The sequence below is a fragment of the Ovis canadensis genome, chromosome 17 (genome assembly GCF_042477335.2).
Source record: "Ovis canadensis isolate MfBH-ARS-UI-01 breed Bighorn chromosome 17, ARS-UI_OviCan_v2, whole genome shotgun sequence".
Classification (NCBI taxonomy): Eukaryota; Metazoa; Chordata; class Mammalia; order Artiodactyla; family Bovidae; genus Ovis; species Ovis canadensis.
This window is the reverse complement of record NC_091261.1, coordinates 62,337,250-62,364,018: the sequence shown is the minus strand read 5'-3', so window position 1 is coordinate 62,364,018 and position 26,769 is coordinate 62,337,250. Positions and strand designations below refer to the sequence as shown.

General features: G+C 44.3%; 1 protein-coding gene across 1 annotated transcript in view; it reads left to right on the top strand.

Moving 5' to 3' along the window:
• The window catches only part of ATP6V0A2 (ATPase H+ transporting V0 subunit a2), a 41,308-nt gene extending 17,313 nt beyond the window's left edge, over positions 1-23,995 (top strand). The window contains exons 7-20 of the mRNA XM_069557671.1: positions 2,574-2,656; positions 5,136-5,229; positions 5,902-6,114; positions 8,765-8,915; positions 9,317-9,453; positions 9,964-10,151; positions 10,255-10,345; positions 11,567-11,685; positions 12,457-12,667; positions 13,379-13,498; positions 15,257-15,376; positions 20,095-20,212; positions 22,225-22,396; positions 23,027-23,995. Of these exons, the coding sequence (XP_069413772.1) occupies positions 2,574-2,656; positions 5,136-5,229; positions 5,902-6,114; positions 8,765-8,915; positions 9,317-9,453; positions 9,964-10,151; positions 10,255-10,345; positions 11,567-11,685; positions 12,457-12,667; positions 13,379-13,498; positions 15,257-15,376; positions 20,095-20,212; positions 22,225-22,396; positions 23,027-23,126 (1,917 nt within the window). The 3' untranslated portion in view covers positions 23,127-23,995. The remainder of the gene's footprint in view (positions 1-2,573; positions 2,657-5,135; positions 5,230-5,901; positions 6,115-8,764; positions 8,916-9,316; positions 9,454-9,963; positions 10,152-10,254; positions 10,346-11,566; positions 11,686-12,456; positions 12,668-13,378; positions 13,499-15,256; positions 15,377-20,094; positions 20,213-22,224; positions 22,397-23,026) is intronic.
• The last annotated feature ends 2,774 nt before the right edge of the window (positions 23,996-26,769 follow it).

Sequence of the window (26,769 nt, the reverse complement as noted above, 5' to 3'; positions counted from 1 at the left end):
CACGTTCTCAGCATTCAGCAGGCAGTCCCTTACTTCCTGTCACATAGGATGGTCCTGGTCTCCGCCTGGAGTCAGCTGTTCCTTCAAGGACCGCTGGTACCTTTTAGTAGAGGATGGAATTTAGAAACCAGGTTCTGGGTGTTCGAGTTCTCGTTGTGTACTGGAGTGCTGTTGTTTCTGGGCCCTTTTGGCAGTCAGACATGTACACACACACGCACACACGCACACACACACACACGCACACACAGTTGTAACCACTTCTGCAGCTACCTGCGCACATTTATCATAGACCATTTGTTCAGGGACTTTCCTGGTGTTCCAGTGGTTAAGACTCCGTGCCACCAGTGCAGGGCGTGTGGGTTTGATCCCTGGTCAGGAACCAGGACCCTTTATGCCCTGTGGTACAGCCAAAAGAGTGAAAAAAAAAAGAAAAACAACAACCCCAAACCCGCCATTTGTGCAGACTGTATGCTCCAGTTCTAGACGTCTCTTTTTCTGTCTTTTTCACTCTCTTCTGATAGTGAAAAATCTGGCTCCCCTTATCGACAATATAGTTCACGAATTGCGTAATTTAGGTATTTATTCAGTGTATCCAGCCACATCAGCCGTCGCCTCCCCCCTCCGCCTCCCCCCGACCCCAGCCACCTTGTGTCCTTACCTTCAGGATCCCACCGCCTCCGCTTTGCCTGAAGGTCCTCGGCCTATTTCCTGTCCCACATTATTTCACGGCTTTTGAAGCCACCTTTTAAATACCATCTCCCAAATGGGTATACTGGCTTGGACCTCTGCCCCAAATACCAGACTTCTGTTGAACTGGCTCCTCCGTAACTTTGAAGTTCGCTGAAGGCATTTCCATAGGATGCTTAAAACTGAACTCCCTCCCAGTCTTCCCCTGCCTCCCAGACCTGACCTTCCAGTTTGCCTGTCTCAGTCAGCGACAACTCAGCTCTCATCCTTCCAGCATCCAGGATGATTCCTGTGAAACTAGTCAAACTCCCCCCACCACACCCCCAACCTAAGCCCCTCCCTTGGCTTCCTGTCTCACTCCGCCAAAAGCTCGAAGCCTCCCAGTGTCCCAGCCGGGCAGCCCTCTGGCCCTCGGTCTGGCCGTTTCTCTTCAGGCAGGCTGGCCTTCTCACTTGCCCTCATCTCGCCTCTGTCTGAGCTTTGTCTTTGGCTCGAGAGGCTTTCCCCCAGGATCCACGTGGCTTACTCCTTGCCCCTTCACTCCTCTAGACCCAGATGTCACCTTCTCCAGGAGGCCTTCCCTGATTGCCTGGTTTAAAATTGCAATCCCCAGCCCTCTTCTCCCGGTCACCCCCCTCCCCCCAGCTTTATTTTCTTTTTCATAATTATTTTTATTTTTGGCTGCACTGGGTCTTGGCTGCTGCATGGACTTTTTTCTAGTTCTGGCGAGTGAGGGCTGCTTTCTGGTTGTGGTCCTTGGGCTTCTCAGTGTGGTGGCTGCCCTTGTTGCAGAGCACGGGCTCCAGGCTCACAGGCTCATGGTTTTGGTTTCTGGGCTCTAGAGTACAGGCTCGGTAGTTGCGGTGCGTGGGCTTAGTCGCTGCATGGCACGTGGGCTGGACCAGGCATCGAATCCGTGTCTCCTGCATTGGCAGGCAGATTCTTTACCACTGAGCCACCAGGGAGACACAGCTTTATTTTCTTTATCACCCTCATCTCCACTGGGCATATTACGTTCTTTCTTTGTGTCTCTCACTGCCAACCTGAATACAAGCTTCCCTCCCCTCCTAGGTCGGGAACTTCTGTCTGTTTTGTTCACTGCTGTATTCCTAGTACCGGGAACAGTGCCTGGCAAATAGGCCAAAAACCTATTCATTGTTAGTTGTAGAATACTTGTAAATGTAGTCAGTTCTCATTATTTGCATCGTTATATTGTACAGTCTTCATGAGAACTGAGCCATTGCTCCTAGGAGAAGCATAGGGTTGGGTCCCTTTGAGCCGCTGGTCACAGTGTTTTTGTCGATTGATCAGTCCATAACCTCGTTTTATATGTGTTCTGTTTAAAGACACCTTACTTAATATATACTGTTGATTCATTAGTATTGAACTCACTGCCAACCCACGCTAGCATGCATGGCTGAGCAACTCATATGGGACACACTTGAGGGCAACTCACAGCCTTTCTGTGCTCAGGAACACTAGGCAGCACTTCAGCACCACCCCTGGGGACCGTTTCCAGTACCGAAATTGCCAACAAAAGGCACAGAAATGTGAAAAACTTGGAGCCAGACAGAACACAAAAAGGACACGTGTTTACAGTATGAACTAGTGGTCACCTTGTTTGACCTCAACTGGAATATGCACGTTGAGGAACTCAAAATTTCTGTCACTCTGCATGTCTGCAAATGAATGGAAACTGCTGCAAGTTTTGGTTTTGGGGGTTATATCTGGAGTGAATTTGCAATTGTGGAATCTGGAGATAATGAGGATGGACAGTGTTTGTTGAACGAATGAACACATTAATGAACTAACTCTGACAGAGTACGAGCTGCCAGGGTTTTCAAAGTTCTACCTGCAGAAGTAACAGTCATCTTTATCCTTTGTAGGGAGAAGTCATAAAATGGTATGTGTTTTTGATATCCTTTTGGGGAGAGCAGATTGGCCACAAGGTTAAGAAGATATGTGATTGGTAAGAAAAAGAAATAGCTTATTTCCTTTATTTCTTCATTCTCAGTAACCTCTAGTTTTCCTTAAATAGGTCTCTGAAAAGTAACACAGTGGTTGCAGAGGCTGCTGGGCTTTGTTACGTGATTTCTTTGCTCTAATGCCATGTTTTCAGACATTTAATTTGTCATCTGCCTTGCCAGTGTAATACTTAAGATAATTTGAAAGTTAACACCATGTTTTTAACATTCCCAGATTTGATTTCTTTCTTGGGAATTAAGGCTCAAGATCAATCCAGGAAGGAATCCAGGTTTACTATTTACTGCCTTTCTGTTGCTTTGAGCCACGCATCAGCGTATCTGTCCTCCTGGAGCGGATGGCTGCTCCTTTGCCCTGGGGAAGAGGGCCTGGCAAGTGGTGGAGAGGGTGGGCTCAGAGGGGCCCGCCTGCCAAATGAGGTGGTACAAGACCACGTGAACCTTTGAGAAACGCAGAGCAGTGTCCCAGCAAGAGTCAGTCTGTGACTGAGTTTTGTCACTAGTGGGGAAATAAGGCCACACCAAAACTCAAAAGAATGGCCTTTTGTTTCCTTATACTCTGGGAAATTTTAGCTGGCCTTGCTTTTTGCTGGGGTAAGGGTGGGACTTGGTTATTTCCTTTGGATCAGTGTTCACCAGAGTTTGATACACAGTCACTGGTGTTATGAAAAGTAATTTTAGGTGTTACATGGGCAAGCTTGTTCTTACTTTAATGCTAAGTCGCTTCAGTCGTGTCCGACTCTGTGGGACCCCATAGACGGCAGCCCACCAGGCTCCCCCATCCCTGGGATTCTCCAGGCAAGAATACTGGAGTGGGTTGCCATTTCCTTCTCCAATGCATGAAAGTGAAAAGTGAAAGTGAATTCACTCAGTCGTGTCCGACTCTTAGCGACCCCATGGACTGCAGCCTACCAGGCTCCTCTATCCATGGGATTTGCCAGGCAAGAGTACTGGAGTGGGGTGCCATCGTGTATATTTATTTTTATGTAGATGACAAAAACTATGGCCAACACATAAACCCCTGACTTCACAAATATCATTGCTTAAGATAAAGCTACAGTAAGAATTTAATTTTGATGGTCAGAGCGTAGAGAGAAATAGAAAGCATGGCATTCAAATACTGAGGCAGCATGGGAGATCTTGCAGCTTGGGAGGTGTGGCCCTGCCTCCTTTCTGACCTGGTGTCACATGTCCCCAGGGGATGTTTACTGTGAAAGTGAAAGAAAGTGAAAATGAAGTCAGTCATGTTGAATTCTTTGCAACCCCATGGACTGTAGCCTACGAGTCTCCTCCATCCATGGAATTTTCCAGGCAAGAGTACTGGAGTGGGTTGCCATTTCCTTCTCCAGGGAATCTTCCCGACCCAGGGATTGAACCCAGGCCTCCCTCTTTGCAAGCACTTTTACTGTCTGAGCCACTGTAGCACGTGTCAAGGGCAAGTGCCAAGAATCCAGAACTTTTTTCTCCCTTGATTTTCTTTTTTTATTTCAAGTTTTTTGTTTTTTAAAAAAAATGCATTATAATTAGTTGCTTTACAATATTAATTTCAGCTGTAAACCCTGCAAGTCAGCCATATGTATGCGTATATCTCCTCCCTCTGGACCCTTCCTCCCGCTGCCTCATCCCACCCCTCTTGGTCATCACAGAGCTCTGAGCTGGGCCCCCTGTGCTGCACAGCAGCTTCCCACTAGCTAGCTGTTTCACACATGGGAGTGCATATATGTCAGCGCTGCGCTCTCAATTTGTCCTGTCTTCTCCTTCCCTGCCGGAGAAGGCGATGGCACCCCACTCCAGTACTCTTGCCTGGAAAATCCCATGGACGGAGGAGCCTGGTAGGCTGGAGTCCATGGGGCCGCTAAGAGTCGGACACGACTGAGCGACTTCACTTTCACTTTTCACTTTCATGCATTGGAGAAGGAGATGGCAGCCCACTCCAGTATTCTTGCCTGGAGAATCCCAGGGATGGGGGAGCCTGGTGGGCTGCCGTCTATGGGGTCGCACAGAGTCGGACACGACTGAAGCGACTTAGCAGCAGCAGCAGCAGCTTCTTCCCTGCTGTGTCCACAAGCCGTCTCTACATCTGTGTCTCTTATTTCTCTCTCCTTTTTTTTAAGGTAATTACTGTGTGTTCTTTGACTTATACACTCCCAGCTTAAGGGTCGTGGTGAATTTAGAACATTGAAATTGGGAATGAGCTTTTAGGAATCATTGAGAGCAGAAATGGAATTTGGAGCCAAGAGAGAGTTGGCTAAATCCGTGGAATTCAGTGGACATTTGTCCAGTGTCCATCTGCAAGGCTGTAGCACGGCCAGGTGCCTGTGTCTGCACCTTTTTCTCCCAGAGGGCTGCTTTTATTCTGGTTTGGAGGAAATGTGCCCAGACGGTGTATTCAGTTTAGCTCTAGTTTTCTATACCGCTTCCTATAGTTCTGACGGCTGCGGCGCTGTCTCAAATCCTGTCTTCTAGTTACCACTGCCACGTTTATCCCTACCCAAACACAGCCGAGGAGCGCAGAGAGATCCAAGAGGGACTGAATACCCGGATTCAAGATCTTTACACTGTGAGTGAACCAGAAACTTACCTCCTTATCTGAGGGCTTGTGAAACATTTACAAATCCGTTTAGTTTTTTTTTAATATGGAAAATTTTGGTTGTGGACAAATCAAGACGTTTTAGGGAGACTGGAATGTCACCTCCTTTCTCTTCATGGGAGTTTCATTTTAGCAGCCTGTTAGAAACCTAGATGGTTTCTAAATGATGGGGCTTTAAAAAAAAAAGGAGTCTGATTATCTTTGATCTGCTGAAGTGTAATTCTTCATCAGATAGGATGAGTGAGCCCCATGTAAAGTGCTGGCTGTACTTTTACTAGCACTGTTTTAAGTCATCTTTCTCCTTAGAAGTTCACTCTGACCCATTTGAGCAAAAGAGGGTTTCTTGGCAGAATGGGATGGGAATTGGTGGCTCCTGGGGTTGACAGGAAGTGGGGTGAGGCTGGAGTGGGTAAGAACTAGGGACCTAGGTCTCTGGGCCCAGCTAGGCCATCATGCTGCCCTGGGGACCACAACACCTCACTGTTCCTGTGCCCTGAGCTCCTGTTTGGGAGAGGCAGCTCCAGGCCTGGAGGAGGACTGAACTTCCTTCCTTCCTGGGGGGGAGAGAGTCCCCCCCGCCCAGCGGAGGTCAGGTGCCTGGCAGATGCTCCACAGAGATCCTGTGTGTTTGTCTTCACCCAGGTGCTTCACAAAACCGAGGACTATTTAAGGCAAGTGCTGTGTAAAGCCGCCGAGTCGGTCTACAGCCGTGTGATCCAGGTGAAGAAGATGAAAGCCATTTACCACATGCTGAACATGTGCAGCTTCGACGTGACCAACAAGTGCCTCATCGCCGAGGTCTGGTGTCCTGAGGCTGATTTGCACGAGCTGCGAAGGGCACTGGAGGAGGGCTCGGTGAGGTGGCTCTCCCCTCCCCTCCCCTCTCTTCCCTCCCGTCCCCTCCCCTCCTCTCCCTGCTGGCCCTGTCCTGCCCAAGGTTGGAGTGTGTCTCATCAAGCTCAGGGCGATGAGATAGACAGGAGAGGACACCATGTGGATGCTTTTGAACTGAAATTGCAGTCACTCACTGGAAGCTCTGTGCACGTGCATTCTTTTTTCCTTAATTGAAGTTTAGTTGCTTTACAGTGTTTTCCTGTATATGGCAAAGTGATTTGCACAGGCTTTTAAAACAAACCTTTCATTTTATGTTGGAATATAACCGATTAACAATATTGTGATAGTTTCAGGTGGACAGCAAAGGGACTCAGCCATGCCTATACAGGTATCCACTCTCCCCCAACCCCCCTCCCATCCAGGTTGCCACATCACATTGAGCAGAGTTCCCTGTGCTGTACAGGAGGTCCTTATTGGTTATCTGTCTAAATATAGCAGTTGCAGTGGCATTTTTAATTTGCTCGTTTGAGTAAGTAGTTCAGTGACATGTTTTACAAGTCAAAAAAATATTATTAAAGAACCAGTGAAGGGACTTCCTTGTACCTAAAGCCTCAGTTTTGTTCAGTTCCCCTGCTCAAGACAACCCTTGTTTTAGTTTTATTATGTCTTTGAGTTTCTTAATCATAGATCAAATAGGAATATATAAAAGGGGAGAATTCCCTTTCTTCACAATAGATTATGTGCTATTTATACTTTCTTTTCTTTTAAGAAAACTTCCCTGTTTTATAGCTATTTAATATCCGGATGGAATTGTTGTTACATGGTTTATGGAACTAGTCCCGGTCATTTAGGTGGTTTCCAGCTTTGCGAATACCACCAGCACAGAGACTAACACTTGACCTTTGACAATTCAGACACACACAGATTTGCCAGATAACTGGGTAGATTCCCAGGATGGAATTGCTGGATCAGTTTTGCCAGATACTTGCTAGATGAATGCAACCAATTGTTGCATTTCCCTCTATTTTGAGTGAGGGTGAATATCTTTCTTTCATTAAAAAAAAGAAAAATCTGTTTTAGTTTTGGCTGTGCTGGATGTTTGTTGCTGCTCTGGGGCGAGTGGGGGCTACTCTAGTTGCGGTGTGCGTCTCTAGTTGCAGAGCATGGGCTTAGTTGCCCCTAGGCATGTGGTATCTTCCCAGACCAGGGATCAAACCCAGGTCCCCTACACTGGCAGGTAGACTCTTAACCACTGGACCACCAGGGAAGTCCTGAATGTCTTTTTGGATGTTTAAGGGCCTTTGAATTTTCACCTTCGGGTGAGCTCTCTGTTCACATGCTTTGCCCATTTTCCACTTGGGGGTTGGTCCTTTTCTTACTAATTTCCTTAGCTTGTTGTCTGTGATACAAGAACAAATACTCTCCCCCAATTCTGTCACTTGTCTTACGGTGTTTCTTTCTGTTTGTTTGCTTCGGTCATGCGGAAGTTTTTGGTTAAATATACTTCCATTTGTTCAACTTGGTTGAACCCATTAATCTCAGTTCCTGTGGTCTCTGAACTTTGCTGCTGCTGCTAAGTCACTTCAGTCGTGTCCGACTCTGCAACCCCATAGACAGCAGCCCACCAGGCTCCCCCATCCCTGGGATTCTCCAGGCAAGAGTACTGGAGTGGGTTGCCATTCCCTCCTCCATTAAACCATGTGCTGCTGCTGCTGCTAAGTCGCTTCAGTAGTCTCCGACTGTGCGACCCCATAGACAGCAGCCCACCAAGCTCCCCCGTCCCTGGGATTCTCCAGGCAAGAATACTGGAGTGGGTGCCATTGCCTTCTTCCTCTGAACTTTGAATAATAGGTTATTCTCACTTTAGGACTATGGGCTCTGTCTCCCATGTTCCTGTGTGAGTTTTTTTTTAACTGGGGTATAGGTGTTTTACAATGTTGTGTTAGTTTCTGCTATACAAGAGGTTTTTCTATCTTAAAACTTAGTTCTTTACTGAAAATAACAGGTTTACATACTTCAGCAAAGAAACATGTTTTCTTATGAGCTTTTGATTAATCACTGTTTCTTCACATAATTCTGTGATGGTACAAAAACATCAAATTAATGATGGCATAAAAATAGTTATTCTGGAGTATGGGGCATCTGTTGTATTTATTTAAAGGTATAGATGACTCTCAATTATTGAGGTAGCATCAGTTTTGAGAGACATGACTGATACTCTAGTGCATACATGTGTATATAAGTAGCCCCAGGGTCGCCAATATAAAACTGGAATTTAGTGGTTTATCTCCTAAAAATGTTCAAGAGAAATTTAGAGACAGCTACAGTATTACCTAATAAAAATGAAATATAGGGAAGGATAAATCAGAATGTCAGTATGGCAACATTTTGGTTTTTTTTGTTTTACTCATCACTGCCCACTTCCCACCACTCAGCCTTGCTAGATTCTTCCTTCTGTAAGACCGCAACCCCCAGGCGTACCCCACCTGCCCACCCCAGGAGCCTCCCTCAGTTCCTCCTGTCACTCCTGCTGTACTTGAACCTCCTGGGGGGTGGTGATCAGCTTCCCCATGTGGCCCTGCACAGGGCCTTGTCATAGCAGGCCACCAAGATTTGTTGAAAGAGCTCTTGGGTGGTAATGTTTTCTTTTTTGCTTCTTTTCATGTGAAAGAGAGAGAGCGGTGGTACGATCCCCTCATTCATGAACACAATCCCAACAAAAGAAACTCCCCCAACTCTGATCCGTACCAACAAATTCACCGAGGGGTTTCAGAACATCGTGGATGCCTACGGGGTCGGGAGCTACCAAGAGGTGAACCCAGGTTGGAAGCCTGTATTTGCTAGTCTTTATATTTTATGCATTCTGTACATCACTGCTGCTTTTTTTCCCCTATGAGAATGTAATAGATATTTGGAAAGATAGGCTCACTAGTAACTGTTTTGTTAATTAGTATAAGCTGTTTATTTTATTTTTGAATGTGCCTGGGGGCATGTGGAATCATACTTCCCCCAGCCTGGGATTAAACCCATGCCCCTGCATTGGAAGCATGCAGTCTTAATCACTGCTGGACCACCAGGGAAGTCCCTAAAGTGTTCTTTTTAACCTGTCAATTCTCTCTTGAGAATTTGGGAGAAAGTCAAGATCATTATATGCGGTCGTGTTTGCATTAACTAGAAATTTCTGCCTCTGCTGCCAGTCAGAAATCTCTTGCTTTTCCTGCAGCTCTCTTCACCATCATCACTTTCCCCTTTTTATTTGCCGTGATGTTTGGAGACTTTGGACATGGTTTTGTGATGTTCTTATTTGCCCTCCTGTTGGTGTTAAACGAAAATCATCCCAGACTAAATCAGTCACAAGAGGTAAAAACATAAACCCTCCAGCTCATTATCTCCTGTGAGGTAGCATTAGTAGTGATTACCTTCTGTTTGACTAGAAAAAGAGACATTTAAAAATGTTTCATTTTTGGCGATAACCGAAACCCAAGACCTAGGTGGGGTGGGTCTTCATTCTTGTGTGATGGCAAGTTCCGTGCCATGAACTTGATTTTTATTTATATATATATGTATTTTTTAAGTGTTTTGTTTATTTGGCTGTGCTGGATCTTAGTTGCAGCATGCCGGATCTTTAGTTGCAGCATGCAAACTCTTGGTTGCAGCATGTGGGATCTAGTTCCCTGACCAGGGATCACACCCGGGTCCCCTGCACTGGGAGTGCAAAGTCTTAGCCACTTGACTGCCGGGAACGTCCCCATGAGCTTGATTGTGAGCAGTCTGGAGAGGAGCGGTTAAGAATGTGCCCAGACTAACTCGATCACTTCCGCTCCTGTTCCCCGTGGTCCTGTCTCACTGACCACACTTCGCTCCCCACAGATCATGCGGATGTTCTTCAATGGTCGCTATATCCTCCTGCTGATGGGGCTGTTCTCGGTGTACACGGGCCTCATCTACAACGACTGCTTTTCCAAGTCGGTCAACCTCTTCGGCTCCAGGTGGAACGTGTCTGCCATGTACAGCTCCAGTCACAGCCCAGAGGAGCAGAGGAAGATGGTCCTTTGGAAGTGAGTGTCTGCCCAGCTGCCAGATGGTGTCTAAGGTGGGGGGCGTCACTCCAAGGCTCCCTCCCCCATCACAGGAGGCCCTCACCCTTCTTTTGTGTTACAGTGACAGCGTCGTCAGGCGCCACGGCGTGTTGCAGTTGGATCCCAGTGTTCCCGGAGTGTTCCGAGGCCCTTACCCTTTTGGCATTGATCCCGTGAGTATACTCCTCCCCTTAATACCTCAAGTTTCTCGCTAGTACCACCTTATTTTTCAATGAAAAATGTTGTTAGTTTTGACCACTCCGTGTGGCTTACTCCCTTAGGAGTAAGGGCCTTAGTTCCCTGACCAGGGATACCTCAGGGCCCTAATCATTGGACCACCAGGAATTCCCAGGATCACCTAGCTTTAACTGTCACAGAGGTTTCACAGACTATTCAGCACAGTTCAGGTGGTTGGTTGGTTCTCGGAGGGGGTTTCTGTCTGGATGACAGAGGCTCACCGTGTATTCCGAGTCAGGCTGGTGTGCAGATGAAGCTGACAGTCCGTTTGAGAAGCCAGGATCAGTGCCTGAGTGCAGGTCCACAGAGAGCTGGGGTTACAGTCTGTCCTACTCCCTGACCCCTTGATTCTAGTGGAAAGTGCCATGGAAAGTGCCGTGGAACGTGTGCTGCTGCTTCCGTTTCTTTGGGCACATTGTTTTTTTATCTTTTGCTTTAGAAAGAAATAGTGTGGAATTTTAGAATGGGAAAGGGAGCTTATGCTTATCATGGTGCTTATTGAGGTGGTGGTTTGAAAGGGGAAAAGTGTGGGGAGAAGGAAAGAGGCAGTGGCTCTGGGGCTGGGGCTGTCCCCACCCTACCTGCCCCGCCGTGGGGCTCGGCAGGCGGCTGCTTGTGAGGCCCAGGCAGCGTCTCTCTAGACTCGGGGTTCTTCTCGAGGAATCTCAGCCTTAAGAGAAGAGCTTAGAAACTACCTCAAGGGACTTCCTTGGTGGTCCAGTGTCTCAGACTCTGCCATCCTGATGCAGGGAACCTGGGTTCGATCCCTGACCAGGGAACTAGATCTCACATGCCACAGCTAAGAGTTCACATGCCGCAAGTAAAGATCCTGCATGCTGCAGCTAAGACTGGGCGCAGCCAAGTAAACAGAGCTGCGTCAGAATTGGTTTGGAGGGAGGTGATACAGTAGTGAAAAGAACTCACTGACAGGAGTCTATCATCCCTTTATCTGAGCTCTCCAAGGGAACCTCTCTCCTAATTGTTCATTCTTGTCTCTAAACATAATTTACATAATTGAATAGTGTTGCCTCGAGTCTTAATACGATAGGAAACTTGAAAAGGCTTGACCAGGGTTTTCCCTAAGGAATAGCACTTTTATCCTAAGGCAGTTGAAGGGAGTTAAAGTTTTCTTTTTTGGTGTTTTGTTTTGTCTTTAGATTTGGAACTTGGCCACCAATCGTCTCACTTTTCTAAACTCTTTCAAAATGAAGATGTCTGTGATTTTAGGGATTACTCACATGACTTTTGGAGTCATTCTGGGAATATTTAACCACTTGTAAGTACAGATTTTTTTAAAAACCAGTATTTATAAATCAATTTCTTAACCTTTGCTTGATGATAGACTGCCTAGATCTTAAGGCAGCCAGTATGGGGGTATGTTGTATTCATATGATCCTGTTTTGATGATCCGTTTTTTGGCAGCTTCTTTAATGGCACTCCACTCCAGTACTTTTGCCTGGAAAATCCCATGGACAGAGGAGCCTGGTGGCTACAGTCCATGGGGTTGCAAAGAGTCGGACACGACTGAGCGACTTCACTTTCACTTTCATTTGATTCAGCAAATATTTGTTGAGCATATAGAATGTGCCTGGCACTGTTAGGGGTTGAACAGAGAGATCAGAAAAAAGTTTTCACCCTCATGGAGTTTATGTTCAAGTGAGGGAGACATGCAGCATGTTCATTCACATTTATTTCCAGAGGTGATTTTTGTCCTATTCTTTTTTATTTTATAAGTCAAAAACTTTTGGTTTGTTTCTTACAGCTGGTATATTAGAAGTAAGAGATGATGTCTTTTTTCTTCTAATTGAATCTGAAAGGGAAAGACTAGTCTTCTCTCCTGTCCTCACATCTTTTTGTGATTATATCTGGATCATAACACAGATGATGTGATTCTGAGATAGGCTTTGTCACAGAGAATTTAAGATTAATTTCCTCTTTACTTTTTATCTTAGTCCAGCTGCGTGCTGCCACTAAGACCCGGTGCAGCCAAATAAGTAAATGTTAAAACATTTGTTCATGGGTTAATCAATTCTGTTTTTTGCCCTAGGCATTTCAGGAAGAAGTTCAATATTTGTCTGGTTTCCATACCAGAACTGCTCTTCATGCTCTGCATCTTTGGATACCTTATATTTATGATCATCTATAAGTGGCTGGTTTATTCAGCCGAAACCTCCAGAACTGCTCCTAGCATTCTGATTGAATTTATTAGCATGTTTTTATTCCTGGCTAGTGACACAGGTGGTCTTTACCCAGGGCAGGTAAACAATCTTTTTTTTTTCTTCCCCCATTCTTAGGAACTCAAGGGAAGTCCTCATGAGAGCCTTTTTGTTTCGATCAGTAGAGTGGTTAAAGGTGCTTCCCACAGCCTCCCAGGCACTGAGCGGCTTTCTGTTTCTCTCTGTTATCACGGGGGTGTCATTCTGCCATGAGTGCTATCTCCAGGGCTCTGGTCAGACTGTAATCCAGACTTGCTGCCACTCCTTAGCTGTCAGAAGTGGTGGGGAAAGAATGTGTTATTGGAGGGTTCCCGAGTACTGCTCATCCATCTGTCTTTCCAGTTTTTTCTTTTCTTTTTGTTTTTTCCAGTTTTTTTCTTTTTAAATAATTTTATTTATTTATTTATATTTAAATAATACCACTGAGCCACCAGGGGAAGCCCCTCCGGTTTCTTTAAAGTCAGTCTCTGACTCAGCCAGGCTTTCAGAGTACTGGCAGTTGGACCGTGGCACATGGTCCTCTCCAGAAATGACTTTTCTATGTAGATGCACGTTTGTGTGATGCCACCCATATCAGCTATGAGTTTAAGAAACAAAAGGTGAAGACCCTCTGACAAATCTAATTTAGCTTGCGTTTACTTTACGTTCCTTGCTAAAGACATTCTGCTTGATTGTCACTAGTTTCAGCGTACCAATGACACTGTTGGTACGTCTTTGCATTTCAACCAGCTTCCTCCCCGTCTGCACCAACAGGAGCATATCCAGAGGCTGCTGCTGGTCATCACAGTGTTGTCAGTCCCCGTGCTTTTCTTGGGAAAACCACTCTTTCTGCTGTGGCTGCATAGGGGGCGCAATTGTTTTGGGGTCAGCAGGGTAAGTGTGAGTTCGGATGCATGTTTGTTGATGGTGAGCAAAGTCTGGTTTTAGCTGTGGAAAGTTTTGTAAGGAAAACACCTTCCAGGAATGCCAGTGGCTAAGACTCCACGCTTCCTCTGCGGCGGGCATTGGTTCAATCCCATCGGGGAACTAAGGTCCTGCTTGCTGTGCAGTGCAGCCAAAGAAATAAATAAATAGATTTGGAAAAAAAACAGAACACCTTCCATGGGGTCCAGGCTTTGATTTAAAAGCTAAAGCTTCCCTCACTGAGCACTCTGGGGTTGGCTGTTCTGCAGAGGCATGGTGCCAGGAACCTGCACATCTGGGCATGGGAAACTGGTCCCCCTTTCATGAACCCCAAACCTAACAGGAGCTTGCACTGAAATCTTTCAGTGATGCTGGTCATAACTACAGTGTTTTTCTTCCTTATTCTTGCCTCTTCATTTTTTAAAGTGCTTTTTTAATTTAAGTAACATAATTAAAGGAAATGTGGGAAATACAGAAAATAGTGCCTTGAAGTTTTCCTATACAGTTACAAACAGTGTTAACTATTTGTTCAGTTTCTTTTCAGACTGTTTTCTTGTTTGTCTATATTTCTTTTTTTAAAAAATTCTGGTGCTGGGGTGGGGGAAGTATTGTGGCAAAATACACATGATGTAAATTTTCCATCCTCACCGGTTTTAGGTGCACAGTTCAGTGTACACCTAAAGTATACACTGGCATTAAGTATTTCGCACTGTGCATACAGCCTCCCACCTGTCTCCAGAACTCTTCCGTCTAAACTTCCATCTAAACTGAGACTTCATATCCATTAACACTAATTCCCCATTTCCTCTCATCCCAGCCCTTGGCAACTACCCTTCTACTTTGTGTGTGTATGAATTTGACTGCTTTAGGTATCTCATACAAGTGGAATCAGGTAATATTCTCCTTCTGTTTTAGCATAATGTCCTCAAGATTGATCCATGTTGTAACCTGTGTCTGAATTTCCTTCCTGGGAATTCCCTGGCGGTCCACCAGTTGGGACTCTGTGCTCACTGCTGAGACTTGCCTGGGTACAATCCCTAGATGAGGAACTGAAATCCCAAACTATGTGGTGCCAAAAATAAAAAAGGAAGAGAAAGAATTTCCTTCCTTTCCCCCCCCCCCACTTTTTGACTGCACTCCATAGTATGTGGGATCTTTGTTCCCTGACCAGGGATTGAACCTGTACCCCTTGCATTGGAAGATGGAGTCTTAACCACCAGACCACTACGGAGGACCCTTCCTTCCTTTTTAAGGCTGAATAATATTCCATTGTGTGGATAGACTACATTTTGCTTCTCAGTTCATCCACGAATGGGCACTTAGGTTGTTTTCACCTTTTAGCTGCTGTGAACAATGCTGCTCTGAATGTGGGTATAAAAATATCCATTGGAGTCTTTAGCTTTTAGTTCTCCTGGGTATATACTAGAAATGATGGTTCTTTGTTTAGTGTTTTGGGGAGCCACTGAACTGTTCCACAGTGGCTACACCATTTTACATTCCCATCAGCAATGCACAGGAGTTCTTCCACACCCTAATCAGCACTTACGTAGTCTCTGTTTTTTTAACAACAGCCATCCTAGTGGGTATAATATGCTCATTTTCTTTTAAAGGGCTTTTTATTCCTGAAGAGCTGAGTCTTTTACAGAGTTGAAGGGGTTCTAACTTTGATGTTGTCACAACCTTGTGATTTTAAAGGCACTGACTCTGCTTTCTTTGGGTTGTTTTTAGAGTGGCTACACACTTGTAAGGAAAGATAGCGAGGAAGAAGTTTCTTTGCTGGGAGGCCAAGACATAGAAGAGGGGAACAACCAAATGGAAGATGGATGTAGAGAAGTGATGTGTGAAGAGGTAACCTTTTCAGTTACTGTTGTTGATGTGAGGAGCCAGACTTGCACAGAGATGATCGTCACAACGAGAGTGATAAGAATCACCTTTTTTTTAAAATTAATTTTTACTGGAGTCTAGTTGACTTACCATCTGTGCTAATTTCAGGTATACAGCAAAGTGCATCAGTTATACATACACATACCAGTTCAGTTCAGTTGCTCGGTTTTGTCTGACTCTCTGCGACCTCATGGACTGCAGGACGCCAGGCTTCCCTGTCCATCACCAACTCCCAGAGTTGCTCAAACTCGTGTCCATCGAATCAGTCATGCCATCCAACCTCTCGTCCTCTGTTGTCCCCTTCTCCTCCTGCCTTCAAGCTCTCCTAGTATCAGGGTCTTTTCCGATGAGTCAGCTCTTTGCATCAGGTGGCCAAAGTATTGGAGCTTCAGCTTCAGAATCAGTCCTTCCAATGAATATTCGGGACTGATTTCCTTTAGGATGGACTGGTTTGATCTCCTTGCAGTCCAAGGACTCAAGAGTCTTCTCAAACACCACAGTTCAACAGCATTAATTCTTTGGTGCTCAGCTTTCTTTATATGTATCCATTTAGATTCTTTTCCCATATAGGTCATCACAGAGTACTGAGTAGAGTTCCCTGCGGTATACAGGAGGTCCTTATTAGTTGTCTGTTTTGTATATAGTAATGTGAATATGTCAATCCCAATATTCCAGTTTATCCTTTCCCCCACTGTCCCTTGGTAACCATACATTTATTTTCTCTATCCGTGACTCTGTTTCTATTCATTGATAGTAATCATCTTAAACATCAAAATTCAAAGCAAAACAACCATTCCTCAAAGCTTTCCAAATACTATTCTCTTCATAGAATTGTCATCATAAGGATTTGGGGTTAACATTTTGTGGTTCTCAGTCTTACAATGGGATTTATAGCATTAACATCACAAGTTGTGATATTAAATGACTTAAGGTGCTGTGAACATTGCTTTCAGAAGATTCTCATCTCCATGAGAACTTCTCCATAGTTGTAAGAAAGAGACCCTGTTCACACTGGCTTCAGGGGGATTCTGCTGGCTCAGGTCAGGACAAGGGGAGAGTGGGCCTCAGGCTGGTGGGGCTCTGGATTCCAATCCCAGCAAGTCTAGCTTGGGTTTTCTTTGCAAGTTTGCTTCACATTCTGAAGCCCGTTGGCCCCACGATGTTGGAACTGTAGCCACAGCGAGCACTGGGCTCATTTTCTTCAGTCTTTCAATCAGAGAAAAGCCGTGAAGAAGAATCCTAAGGAAGTGCTGTGATTGGCCTGGCTGGCGTCACTCACCATCCCGAAACCAGTGACTGCTGTAGCTGTCTACACAGGCTACCACAGCCACACACTCGGGGGCTTGAACTGAAGAAATTTATTTCTCATGGTTTTGGAGGCCAGATATCCAAGGGCACGGTGTTGGCAGGGTCAGTTTCTTCTGGGGCTTCTCTCTGTGGCTGTGTCCCCACGTGGCCTTATTGCTGTGCGTGCATCTCTGTTGTCTCTTATAAAGAGGTCGGTCCTACTGGATCAGGCCCCAACCTTAGACCTTATTTAACACATCACCTCCTTGAAGGCCCCGTCTCCACACATACTCATATTGGGGATTAGGGCTTCAACGTATGACTGTTGGAGGGGACACATTTAGCTAATAATGACTGGCTATGGATCCAAACACCCTCTTCCAACAACACAAGAGAAGACTCTACACATGGACATCACCAGATGGTTGACACTGAAATCAGATTGATTATATTCTTTGCAGCCAAAGATGGAGAAGCTCTATACAGTCAACAAAAACAAGACTGGGAGCTGACTGTGGCTCAGATCATGAACTCCTTATTGCCAAATTCAGACTTAAACTGAAGAATGTAGGGAAAACCACTAGACCATTCAGGTATGACCTAAATCAAATCCCTTATGATTATACAGTGGAAGTGAGAAATAGATTTAAGGGACTAGATCTGATAGATAGAGTGCCTGATGAACTATGGACGGAGGTTTGTGACATTGTACAGGAGACAGAAATCAAGACCATCCCCATGGAAAAGAAATGCAAAAAAGCAAAATGGCTCTCTGAGGAGGCCTTACAAATAGCTGTGAAAAGAAGAGAAGCAAAAAGCAAAGGAGAAAAGGAAAGATATAAGCATCTGAATGCAGAGTTCCAAAGAATAGCAAGGAGAGAGAAGAAAGCCTTCTTCAGCGATCAATGCAAAGAAATAGAGGAAAACAACAGAATGGGGAAGACTAGAGATCTCTTCAAGAAAATTAGAGATACCAAGGGAACATTTCATGGAAAGATGGGCTCGATAAAGGACAGAACTGGTATGGACCTAACAGAAGCAGAAGATATTAAGAAGAGGTGGCAAGAATACACAGAAGAACTGTACAAAAAAGATCTTCACGACCCAGATAATCATGATGGTGTGATCACTCACCTAGAGCCAGACATCCTGGAATGTGAAGTCAAGTGGGCCTTAGAAAGCATCACTATGGACAAAACTAGTGGAGGTGATGGAATTCCAGTTGAGCTATTTCAAATCTTGAAAGATGATGCTGTGAAAGTGCTGCACTCAATATGCCAGCAAATTTGGAAAACTCAGCAGTGGCCATAGGACTGGAAAAGGTCAGTTTTCATTCCAATCCAAAAGAAGGGCAATGCCAAAGAATGCTCAAACTACCATACAATTGCACTCATCTCACACGCTAGTAAAGTAATGCTCAAAATTCTCCAAGCCAGGCTTCAGTAATACGTGAACTGTGAACTTCCAGATGTTCAAGCTGGTTTTAGAATAGGCAGAGGAACCAGAGATCAAATTGCCAACATCCGCTGGATCATGGAAAAAGCAAGAAAGTTCCAGAAAAACATCTATTTCTGCTTTATTGACTATGCCAAAGCCTTTGACTGTGTGGATCACAATACAGTGTGGAAAATTCTGAAAGAGATGGGAATACCAGACCACCTGACCTGCCTCTCGAGAAACCTATAAGCAGATCAGGAAGCAACAGTTAGAACTGGACATGGAACAACAGACTGGTTCCAAATAGGAAAAGGAGTAAGTCAAGGCTGTATATTGTCACCCTGCTTATTTAACTTATATGCTGAGTACCTCATGAGAAATGCTGGGCTGGAAGAAGCACAAGCTGGAATCGAGATTGCCGGGAGAAATATCAATAACCTCAGATATGCAGATGACACCACTCTTACGGCAGAAAGGGAAGAGGAACTAAAAAGCCTCTTGATGAAAGTGAAAGAGGAGAGCGAAAAAGTTGGCTTAAAGCTCAACATTCAGAAAACGAAGATCATGGCATCTGTCCGTCCCATCACTTCATGGCAAATAGATGGGGAAACAGTGGAAACAGTGTCAGGCTTTATTTTTGGGGGCTCCACAATCACTGCAGATGGTGACAGCAGCCATGAAATTAAATGATGCTTACTCCTTGGAAGAAAAGTTATGACCAACCTAGATAGCATATTGAAAAGCAGAGACATCACTTTGCCAACTAAGGTTCGTCTAGTCAAGGCTATGGTTTTTCCAGTGGTTATGTGTGGATGTGAGAGTTGGACTGTGAAGAAGGCTGAGCGCTGAAGAATTGATGCTTTTGAACTGTGGTGTTGGAGAAGACTCTTGAAAGTCCCTTGGACTGCAGGGAGGTCCAACCAGTCCATTCTGAAGGAGATCAACCCTGGGATTTCTTTGGAAGGAATGATGCTAAAGCTGAAACTCCAGTACTTTGGCCACCTCATGCAAAGAGTTGACTCATTGGAAAAGACTCTGATGCTGGGAGGGATTGGGGGCAGGAGGAGAAGGGGACGACCGAGGATGAGATGGCTGGATGGCATCACGGACTTGATGGACGTGAGTCTGTGAACTCCAAGAGTTGGTGATGGACAGGGAGGCCTGGCGTGCTGCGATTCATGGGGTCACGAAGAGTCAGACACGAGTGAGTGACTGAACTGAACTGAACTGAACTGAACTGATGGATCCAGGGTGAGACGGGAGCAGAAGCATCTCCTCCCAGGGAAGGGGAGCGCAGTCCTGGCGGACAGAACCAGCGTGTTCGCTGCTCTTGGCTGCTTTATTTTCTTAGAAACTCTTTGGCTGTTCAATGAGGACTAAACAAGATTTCTTTCAGTTAGCCTTTTGTAATTGTTATGTAATTTAGTGCTTTAATTTGAGACAATAATTAACGTTCTAAGGTCATGAAAACACAAAAAGCAGACCTGGAAGAACGTGAGAGGCATCTTGCCCAGAGTTCTAGTCTTTTCACTGGTAGGGACTCTTTATAGTTTCTTGTTCTCAGACTTGTATTAAGGTGCTCTTATCCATTAAACACACATACATTCACAATATTCTAATCTTGTGGTTGGTGGATGCCTGGTTTTCATGATACGTTTTATAATTACTAAGAGCAGCTCATTGGGCTGTCTGAGGGCCATGGCGGTTGTGGCATCAGAGTTCTGGAGTTCTGGTCCAGCGCCCTGAGCTCACCTGTGGGGTCACATCCTGGGGACAGGGGAGTGGGACCTCTGTAGATGGAAAGCTGGGTAGTGGCAGAGCTGTGAGCAGAACTCAGATCGCGTGACTCCCTGTCCCTCACGCTCCAGCATGTCCTCAGCAGCATTCCAGAAGCCAGGCCTGTCACTGTCGTGCATATCATGTACAGAATCTAACCCACGTTGTATCATCTCTCGTAGTTTGATTTTGGAGAAATATTAATGACTCAAGTAATTCATTCCATCGAGTACTGTCTGGGATGCATCTCTAACACTGCTTCGTACCTGAGGCTTTGGGCACTCAGTTTGGCTCACGCACGTAAGTTTCTAGTTTGACCTGCCGTTCCCAAACTCTGGGCCAAGATACCCCTCAACACCTCAGTTAACTTATGGGGGTACTGTGGGACACCAGAAAATGTTCATGGAAAGGGCACTGTCTATGATACTGTGTGAATGGGGACTGTTAGGTTGTTTGGACTTGACTACTTACTGCCCTGGTCTCCTGGGTATTTCTTTTGACTTCAGGGTGCTGTGGGAAAATTCACTGGGACACGAGTTGTTTTCAGGACCGAAAAGGCTTAGGAACCTCTGGCATAAGTATTTTACTCCCTCTGCTCTGACCATCATTATTTTTGTTTTTATTGTTATTTTAATTCAGCCCTGCCTTACCAAGTGTGATGGTCTAGTTATGTCAAACAAGTCCTGAAATAGTTTTGATTACAGATAGTTCTTCTTTTGCATGCTCTGGTGATGCATGGATTTCAGTTACCTCCATTTACTTAAGTCTCACCAGCCACCCAAAAACACAGTTGAAATTTCAGTTTCTACGATAAAATCTGAGTATATGGGTACAAAGCACAGTCTCCACTGCTGGCCTTTTAGCCTACAAGTCACTATGTAAATAATACACATGCACTTCATGAGCAGAAACCAGCGACATCACTTTTTCAGAGCCTGTTATGATTGGTCCCTGTTTCTTCATTTCCTTATGCATTTATAAACAAGAATAAGAGAGTGTTTTCATGTTTTGATAATTTTGAAAGGTCCCAGAACAACTGTCATTTTCCCCATTGGTCCCTGAACCTGCTGCTCAGTTTGTGCCCAGACAGCAAAGCGCATGGTGGGGTTGCCTCCTGTGGGCCAGTGGTAAACTCACCTGGCATTTAAAAATGGATCCCTAAACTGAGGGAATTGGCCAACAAAGATGAAAAAAATGCACCAGAGAAACAAACAGTGATATGTTGGAAGTGAAATGCCAACAGAATGTAACAGGAGTTTAGGAGAAAGAGCTGACGTGGGGTGTGCCACTGCTGCTGTTCGAGAGGTGCAGTTTGCAGCAGGGGAACTTAGTAACGCACGGAAGATGCTGGCGTCCCAGCCGTGATGCCGCAGAAGCTCCAGGAGTTAGTTCAGGACTTGGAAGGTGCAAAGCACACTGTAGAAGCTGATCCAGACTTGGAAAAGAGTAGACAGCATGCCAGGTATTAGGGAGAAGGCTTGCTCTGTGTCTAGGTGCCTGGCTTTGCCAGGTCACGTGAGAAGAAGGCTGTTCAAATCACCCTTGATAAGTTCTTCTTACCAAATCCTCCCAACAATTTAATACTCAGTGTTTCTAACGTTTAAAAGATAGATTCGCTCTCTTTTTTTCATTTCCTTATGCATTTATAACCAAGAATAAGAGAGTGTTTTAATGTTTTGACAGTAATTTTGAAAGGTCCCGGAACAACTGTCATTTTCCCTGTTGACCATTAAGGATGCTTTCGCTGGTCACTGTTCTGCCCCTGCTCCGTTGTGCAAAGACTATCTGTACTTGTGAAAAATCACCAGGTGATAGAGGTGTTCTTTTGCTGGTTGGTACATATTTTTATAAGCAGAGCCGCAAGTTGAGACTTTTCTGGTTGGAGGGGACGCTGTGGTCCACCATCTTCTACTGCAGAGGAGGAGACTAAGGCCCAGTGAGGTTCGGTGCTGGTGCTGGATCACCCGCCTGATCAGTTAGTGGCTGAGTCAGGACTGATGCCCAGCTTGCCACTGCCTGATTCAGGGCTGCACTGGGACCGAGCCAGCCAGACCCCCATCTGGGTCAAGATCTCTCCTTGGCAGGCAGGCAGACCTCTGATTTCTCTGGAATGTCAAGTCATCCACATTTGAGATGATTAAGTTGCTCAAGTAATTTTTACATGAGGAGCAGATTATATCTTTTATGGGTGTGTGTTTATTTTAGAGAGAACAATTCAAAATTTCTCAGAAGGAAACTCAGTCTAGCTAGCTAATGGAAGTGACTCACTGAAGGTCAACAGAGGTTAACTCTGCAGAATGCTTCCCATGCAGAGTTGTCCGAGGTCCTGTGGGCCATGCTGATGCACGTCGGCCTCCGGGTAGACACAACCTACGGGGTCTTGGTGCTGCTCCCGGTGATCGCTCTCTTTGCAGTATTGACAATCTTCATCCTTTTGATCATGGAAGGGCTTTCTGCATTTCTTCACGCCATCCGCCTCCACTGGTGAGTTTGGAATTGAGCTTCAGAACTGTTATTTAAGACAGTAACACCACCCCCCCCCCCACTATATACACACATAAAACATTTCCAGTAATATGTGTACATACATTATTTAGGCTAGTTCTTTCCTTCCCAGTATTGAGATCTGTATTCTGATCCCCTGAGTTAAAATTCTATTTTGTTTCTGAACTATTGTCCCTGACATGTAAAAAGCAAGTTTATACTTGATGAATAATTATGTGTATTTAATATTTTCAACTTATTTTGGGTCTGACAAGTTACTTTATCTCATTGTAAGCCATATTTCTTAATGTTTTACAATATATATCAGATTACTTGTCTGTGTGTGCAGTTACGAGGAGAGAGAGGTTCCTGATTCTCGTGTGAATGTCCATAGAGTGGGAGGTAACATGAGGTGTCAGCATTTCCTTCATGAGAAAGCCAACAAAGGGTCAGTGTGTGTGTGTGTGTGTGTGTTTTACCTCAGTAAAAGTATTTGTGCCAAGAGCATATATGGAATGAAGCACGTTTGGAAGTACAGGAACTTTTTTTTAACTTAGTAAATGTTGTTTTAAGAAATGTAGGAGATGTTATTCAGAATCTTTCATTAATACTTTTTTTTTTTTTTTTTAGGGTAGAATTTCAGAATAAATTCTACGTTGGTGCAGGCACCAAATTTGTTCCTTTCTCATTCAGATTACTTTCTTCAAAGTTCAGTGATGACCTGGCGTGATCATATTGAAGTATCCAACAAGCTTTCAGATTTATGGAGAATTATCATGTTGTAGAATTCCTTATGTTAAATTAATGATAGGAAAAATTCCATCTTCATCAATTGCCTTATGAGATAGCCAAATCTGTAAGATATACCTCTTCCTCATATGTTAAGTATTTTGTAAACTTTCTCAATTTCAGATATATAAATTTCTTTTAGTTTTTATGATGAGCAAATGTAAGTTCATGCAAAAGTTATGTTATGGTTGTTTTTAAAAATACAGGCATGGGAGAGAGAAGCCAATTTTGAATGGCAAATTGAAAATAGTCTTAGATATGTGATTCCTTTTCATTTTATTGAAAAAAAAAAAAAAAGCTAGAGTTATTCTGTCACCTGAAGTTGTCAGATAATATTTTCCAACAGCTGAAGCTAAGTAGTTTTAAAAAAATTTAATGATGGGTAATCAAAAGATTCACATTTATTATATTTTGCTTAATTAAAAGTATGCAAACTTTTTCATTGTATGCTATCTAGAATTACAAGTAGAATTATTTGTACAGTTTTGTCTTGTTTTAATAATTGGAGAAAATGGGATAAAATAACGTGCAACAAAATGTTTATCCCACTTGTATATTTTTTTAAAGACTTTTATCCTGTTATCCTTACATAAAACCAATTATGATAATTGTATATTTGAGAAGATAAACTGTGTACTGAGCCTTAAAATCCAGTGTGACTTTAGAAGACATAATATGAATATGATTTGAATTTAGTTGGCTGATGTTCCTGAACCAAAAAGGGTTTATACTGAGTGAAGAAGGAAAGGTAAAAAGTAGTATTTTGTATATTTTTATAATAAAATATAAATTAAGATATTTTACCATGAAGAGGTCGAACCTGTCCTTGAGAACAGTATAATTATAATTCAGACTAATTCTAAATAAATGTGTGATAAAGGCACTTAAACTTTTTAAAACTACTAAGATCAGTTGAAAACCAATTCTTACTAAGCCATTATGTATAATCTTCAGTTTAAATTCATCTTTTCACTTGACATTTGAATCAGTCCAGTTGAACATTTTGATCTGTCCTGTATTCTTATGTTATGTTCATTTTTCATATTTTACTGTAATGGGTTTTAGATATTTATTTTCAAAAAGAAACCTGCTGTGTTTCCCTTTCTTAACATTTTGAGTAATTCACATGAAGAGACCTGCTTGTCTCCTTCACCCTCGCTGGTAGGAGAGAGTTTGGGACTTTCATTACAAGCTAAGATCATGGTGGCCCTGAATTTAAGTGTATCTTTTCAGGTGATTTCAAGGCCTGTTTGCTGAGGGGCATGAACCGAACATCATGACGTAACTGTGACTCTAACATTAAACCTTCTTAATTGTAGTCAAGATGCCACGCTACTCCTCCATGAGATGTTGTCCCTCATCTTAAAATATCAAACAAAATGATGCTGATGAAACTTAAAAATGATTCTGCTCTCAATGTTAAGTTTCCCCAGAAAGAAACAAGGTTGGACACTTCTGGTGGGTGAATACAAAATGTGGTTAATGCCTTGCGGGCTCAGACTTGTCTCTTACAAGTTCTTAATTTTTATTATTTTACTTTACTGCAAGGGTTTATTGTAATAAGATAACTAATTCATTTTTAGGAAACCAACAATTTCAGGGCACTGTTGACTGACTAGTAAACAGGAAACCTACAGGATCTGCCAGAATTCTTTTCCACCCCCCACTGGCAGTTGTCAGGGGGACCACTTTACCTTTATCAGGGCATAGAACAGAAAGTGAAGAGTCACTTTTCAGTTGAAACCTATGTAGTAGTTCTGTAGAATTTAATGGTATTATTAAACACAAATTATTAGTTCTAATTTTTGTGAAAGAACTCTCAAGAATTAGAGTTTGATGACATCTTGTAGGCTTCAGGGTAAATTTTCTTTCTTTATATAGTTATTGGTTCTAATGTCATGTGACCAGAGCTGTTGCTCTGTTTTGTTTGCAAGTGATTTGGTAGAAGTATTATGTATACGGTTGTTAAGAAGTAACTTCATTCCTGTGATAGCAAACTTCCAGAGGAAAAACAGTCAATTGTCTGGATGATGCCAAGTATCTGTTTATTTCGCTAACTCGAAATGTCACTACTGCCACATTCTCCACTTTCCATTCAGCTGTTCATTCTAAAATAAAAATCCAAAGGATTTCTTCAGTAAAATAGAGGTTGATTTTGCCCTGCAAGGATGAAGAGGGTCCTTGCAGTGGTGTGATTGTGCTGAATCAAGGAGTGCAAAGAGGGGTGGTTGGAGGTCATGCTGAGCCTTGGACTGGCCATTCATCATGGGTGGGACTTTGAGGGGACTCACCTTTCACTGAAAGCTCCTCGGTCCTCATTTATGGAATGAGTATTTTATAACAACACTCTGATCCCACTTTTCATTCTGCAGTAGTTTAATAAGGCATAGATTGTGTATAGCATTAGGTAACTTTTATGTCTATGAATTAAAAATTGAGACACTTTAGGGCCTGATTCATTTTGGAAAAGAGAAATAACAGCATCAGCTGTTCCTCAGTCTGCATTTACAAACAACCTTATTAAAGTTAAAGCCAGGTTTGCTTGCTTGCCATCTGGTGTATCTTCAGCAAATCTTAGTTCAAGATGATGAAAATAAGACAGTTTGGAGTGACAGTTTTTCAACACCCAGGCTGAACTTTGGTTGAGAATTTTAATACTTAGAACATTCCACTTGTTCCTTGATGGGAAAATCCAGTAAGAAGGCTAGATTCAGCCCAATTCTGAATCTAGGGGCTCAATTCTGTGAGGGGAAAGGACTGAACAAGTTAAAAGATCCACAAATGCATGAAAGGACGAATTTGCATCTTCCTATCAGTATTCAACTTCCCTTTACTAATGAAAAATAAATATATCTATTTTTGAGACGACGGGTGTTTTGCTTTATTATGCTTTGACTTGACTACAAAGCCTTTGATCCTGTAGCCAGTTTCCCTTCTTGGGGCTACCCCCTCCCTGATCCTGGTACACCAGAAGGCACTTGCCCCTTGGAAATCTTCGCTATGTATTTGCTCTTCTGACGCCCTTTGATCCAGAGTGACCGAGGGCTCAGACTGAAGTCCTTTTGCCTGGCGTCCAATTTTGCCTCTACCACCTCCGAGATGCCGAGGCCATCTCTGTCACCTGTTTTGCCCGTTTTCTTGTCGACAGTGCGGGCGGGACGTTCCCAGACAGGCTGGCGGTGGGAAAGCGGGAGGCTTTGCACATCCAGCGCCTACAAGTCTCCTGACTCACCTCCAGGCCTGCAGACCCTCGGCAGCTGAGACTGGCCCTGGCCGGTCTTTCAATATTGCTTGCCGCTGCTCTGCTCACCTTGGTCCTCCCAGGAGGAAGGGGGCGCCCATCCGGGAGAAGAGCCCCGACCACCCTCCGCGCGCAGGCTGGGGCGCCCCGGCCCTTCCCCAGAGGCTCAGCGCCACCCTCCCGAGTCTTGGTTCGCGCCTCTGTGAGCTCTGGGCTCCAGTACTGGCGCGAGGTTCTGCGGGGCCCGGGGCTGTGCCCCCACGCGCCAGCGGCGGCTGTTGCCGGGGCGCCCGTTGCTAGGGGCGCCGTTGCCACGGACGCCCGCCCGGCGCTCAGCTTGCTG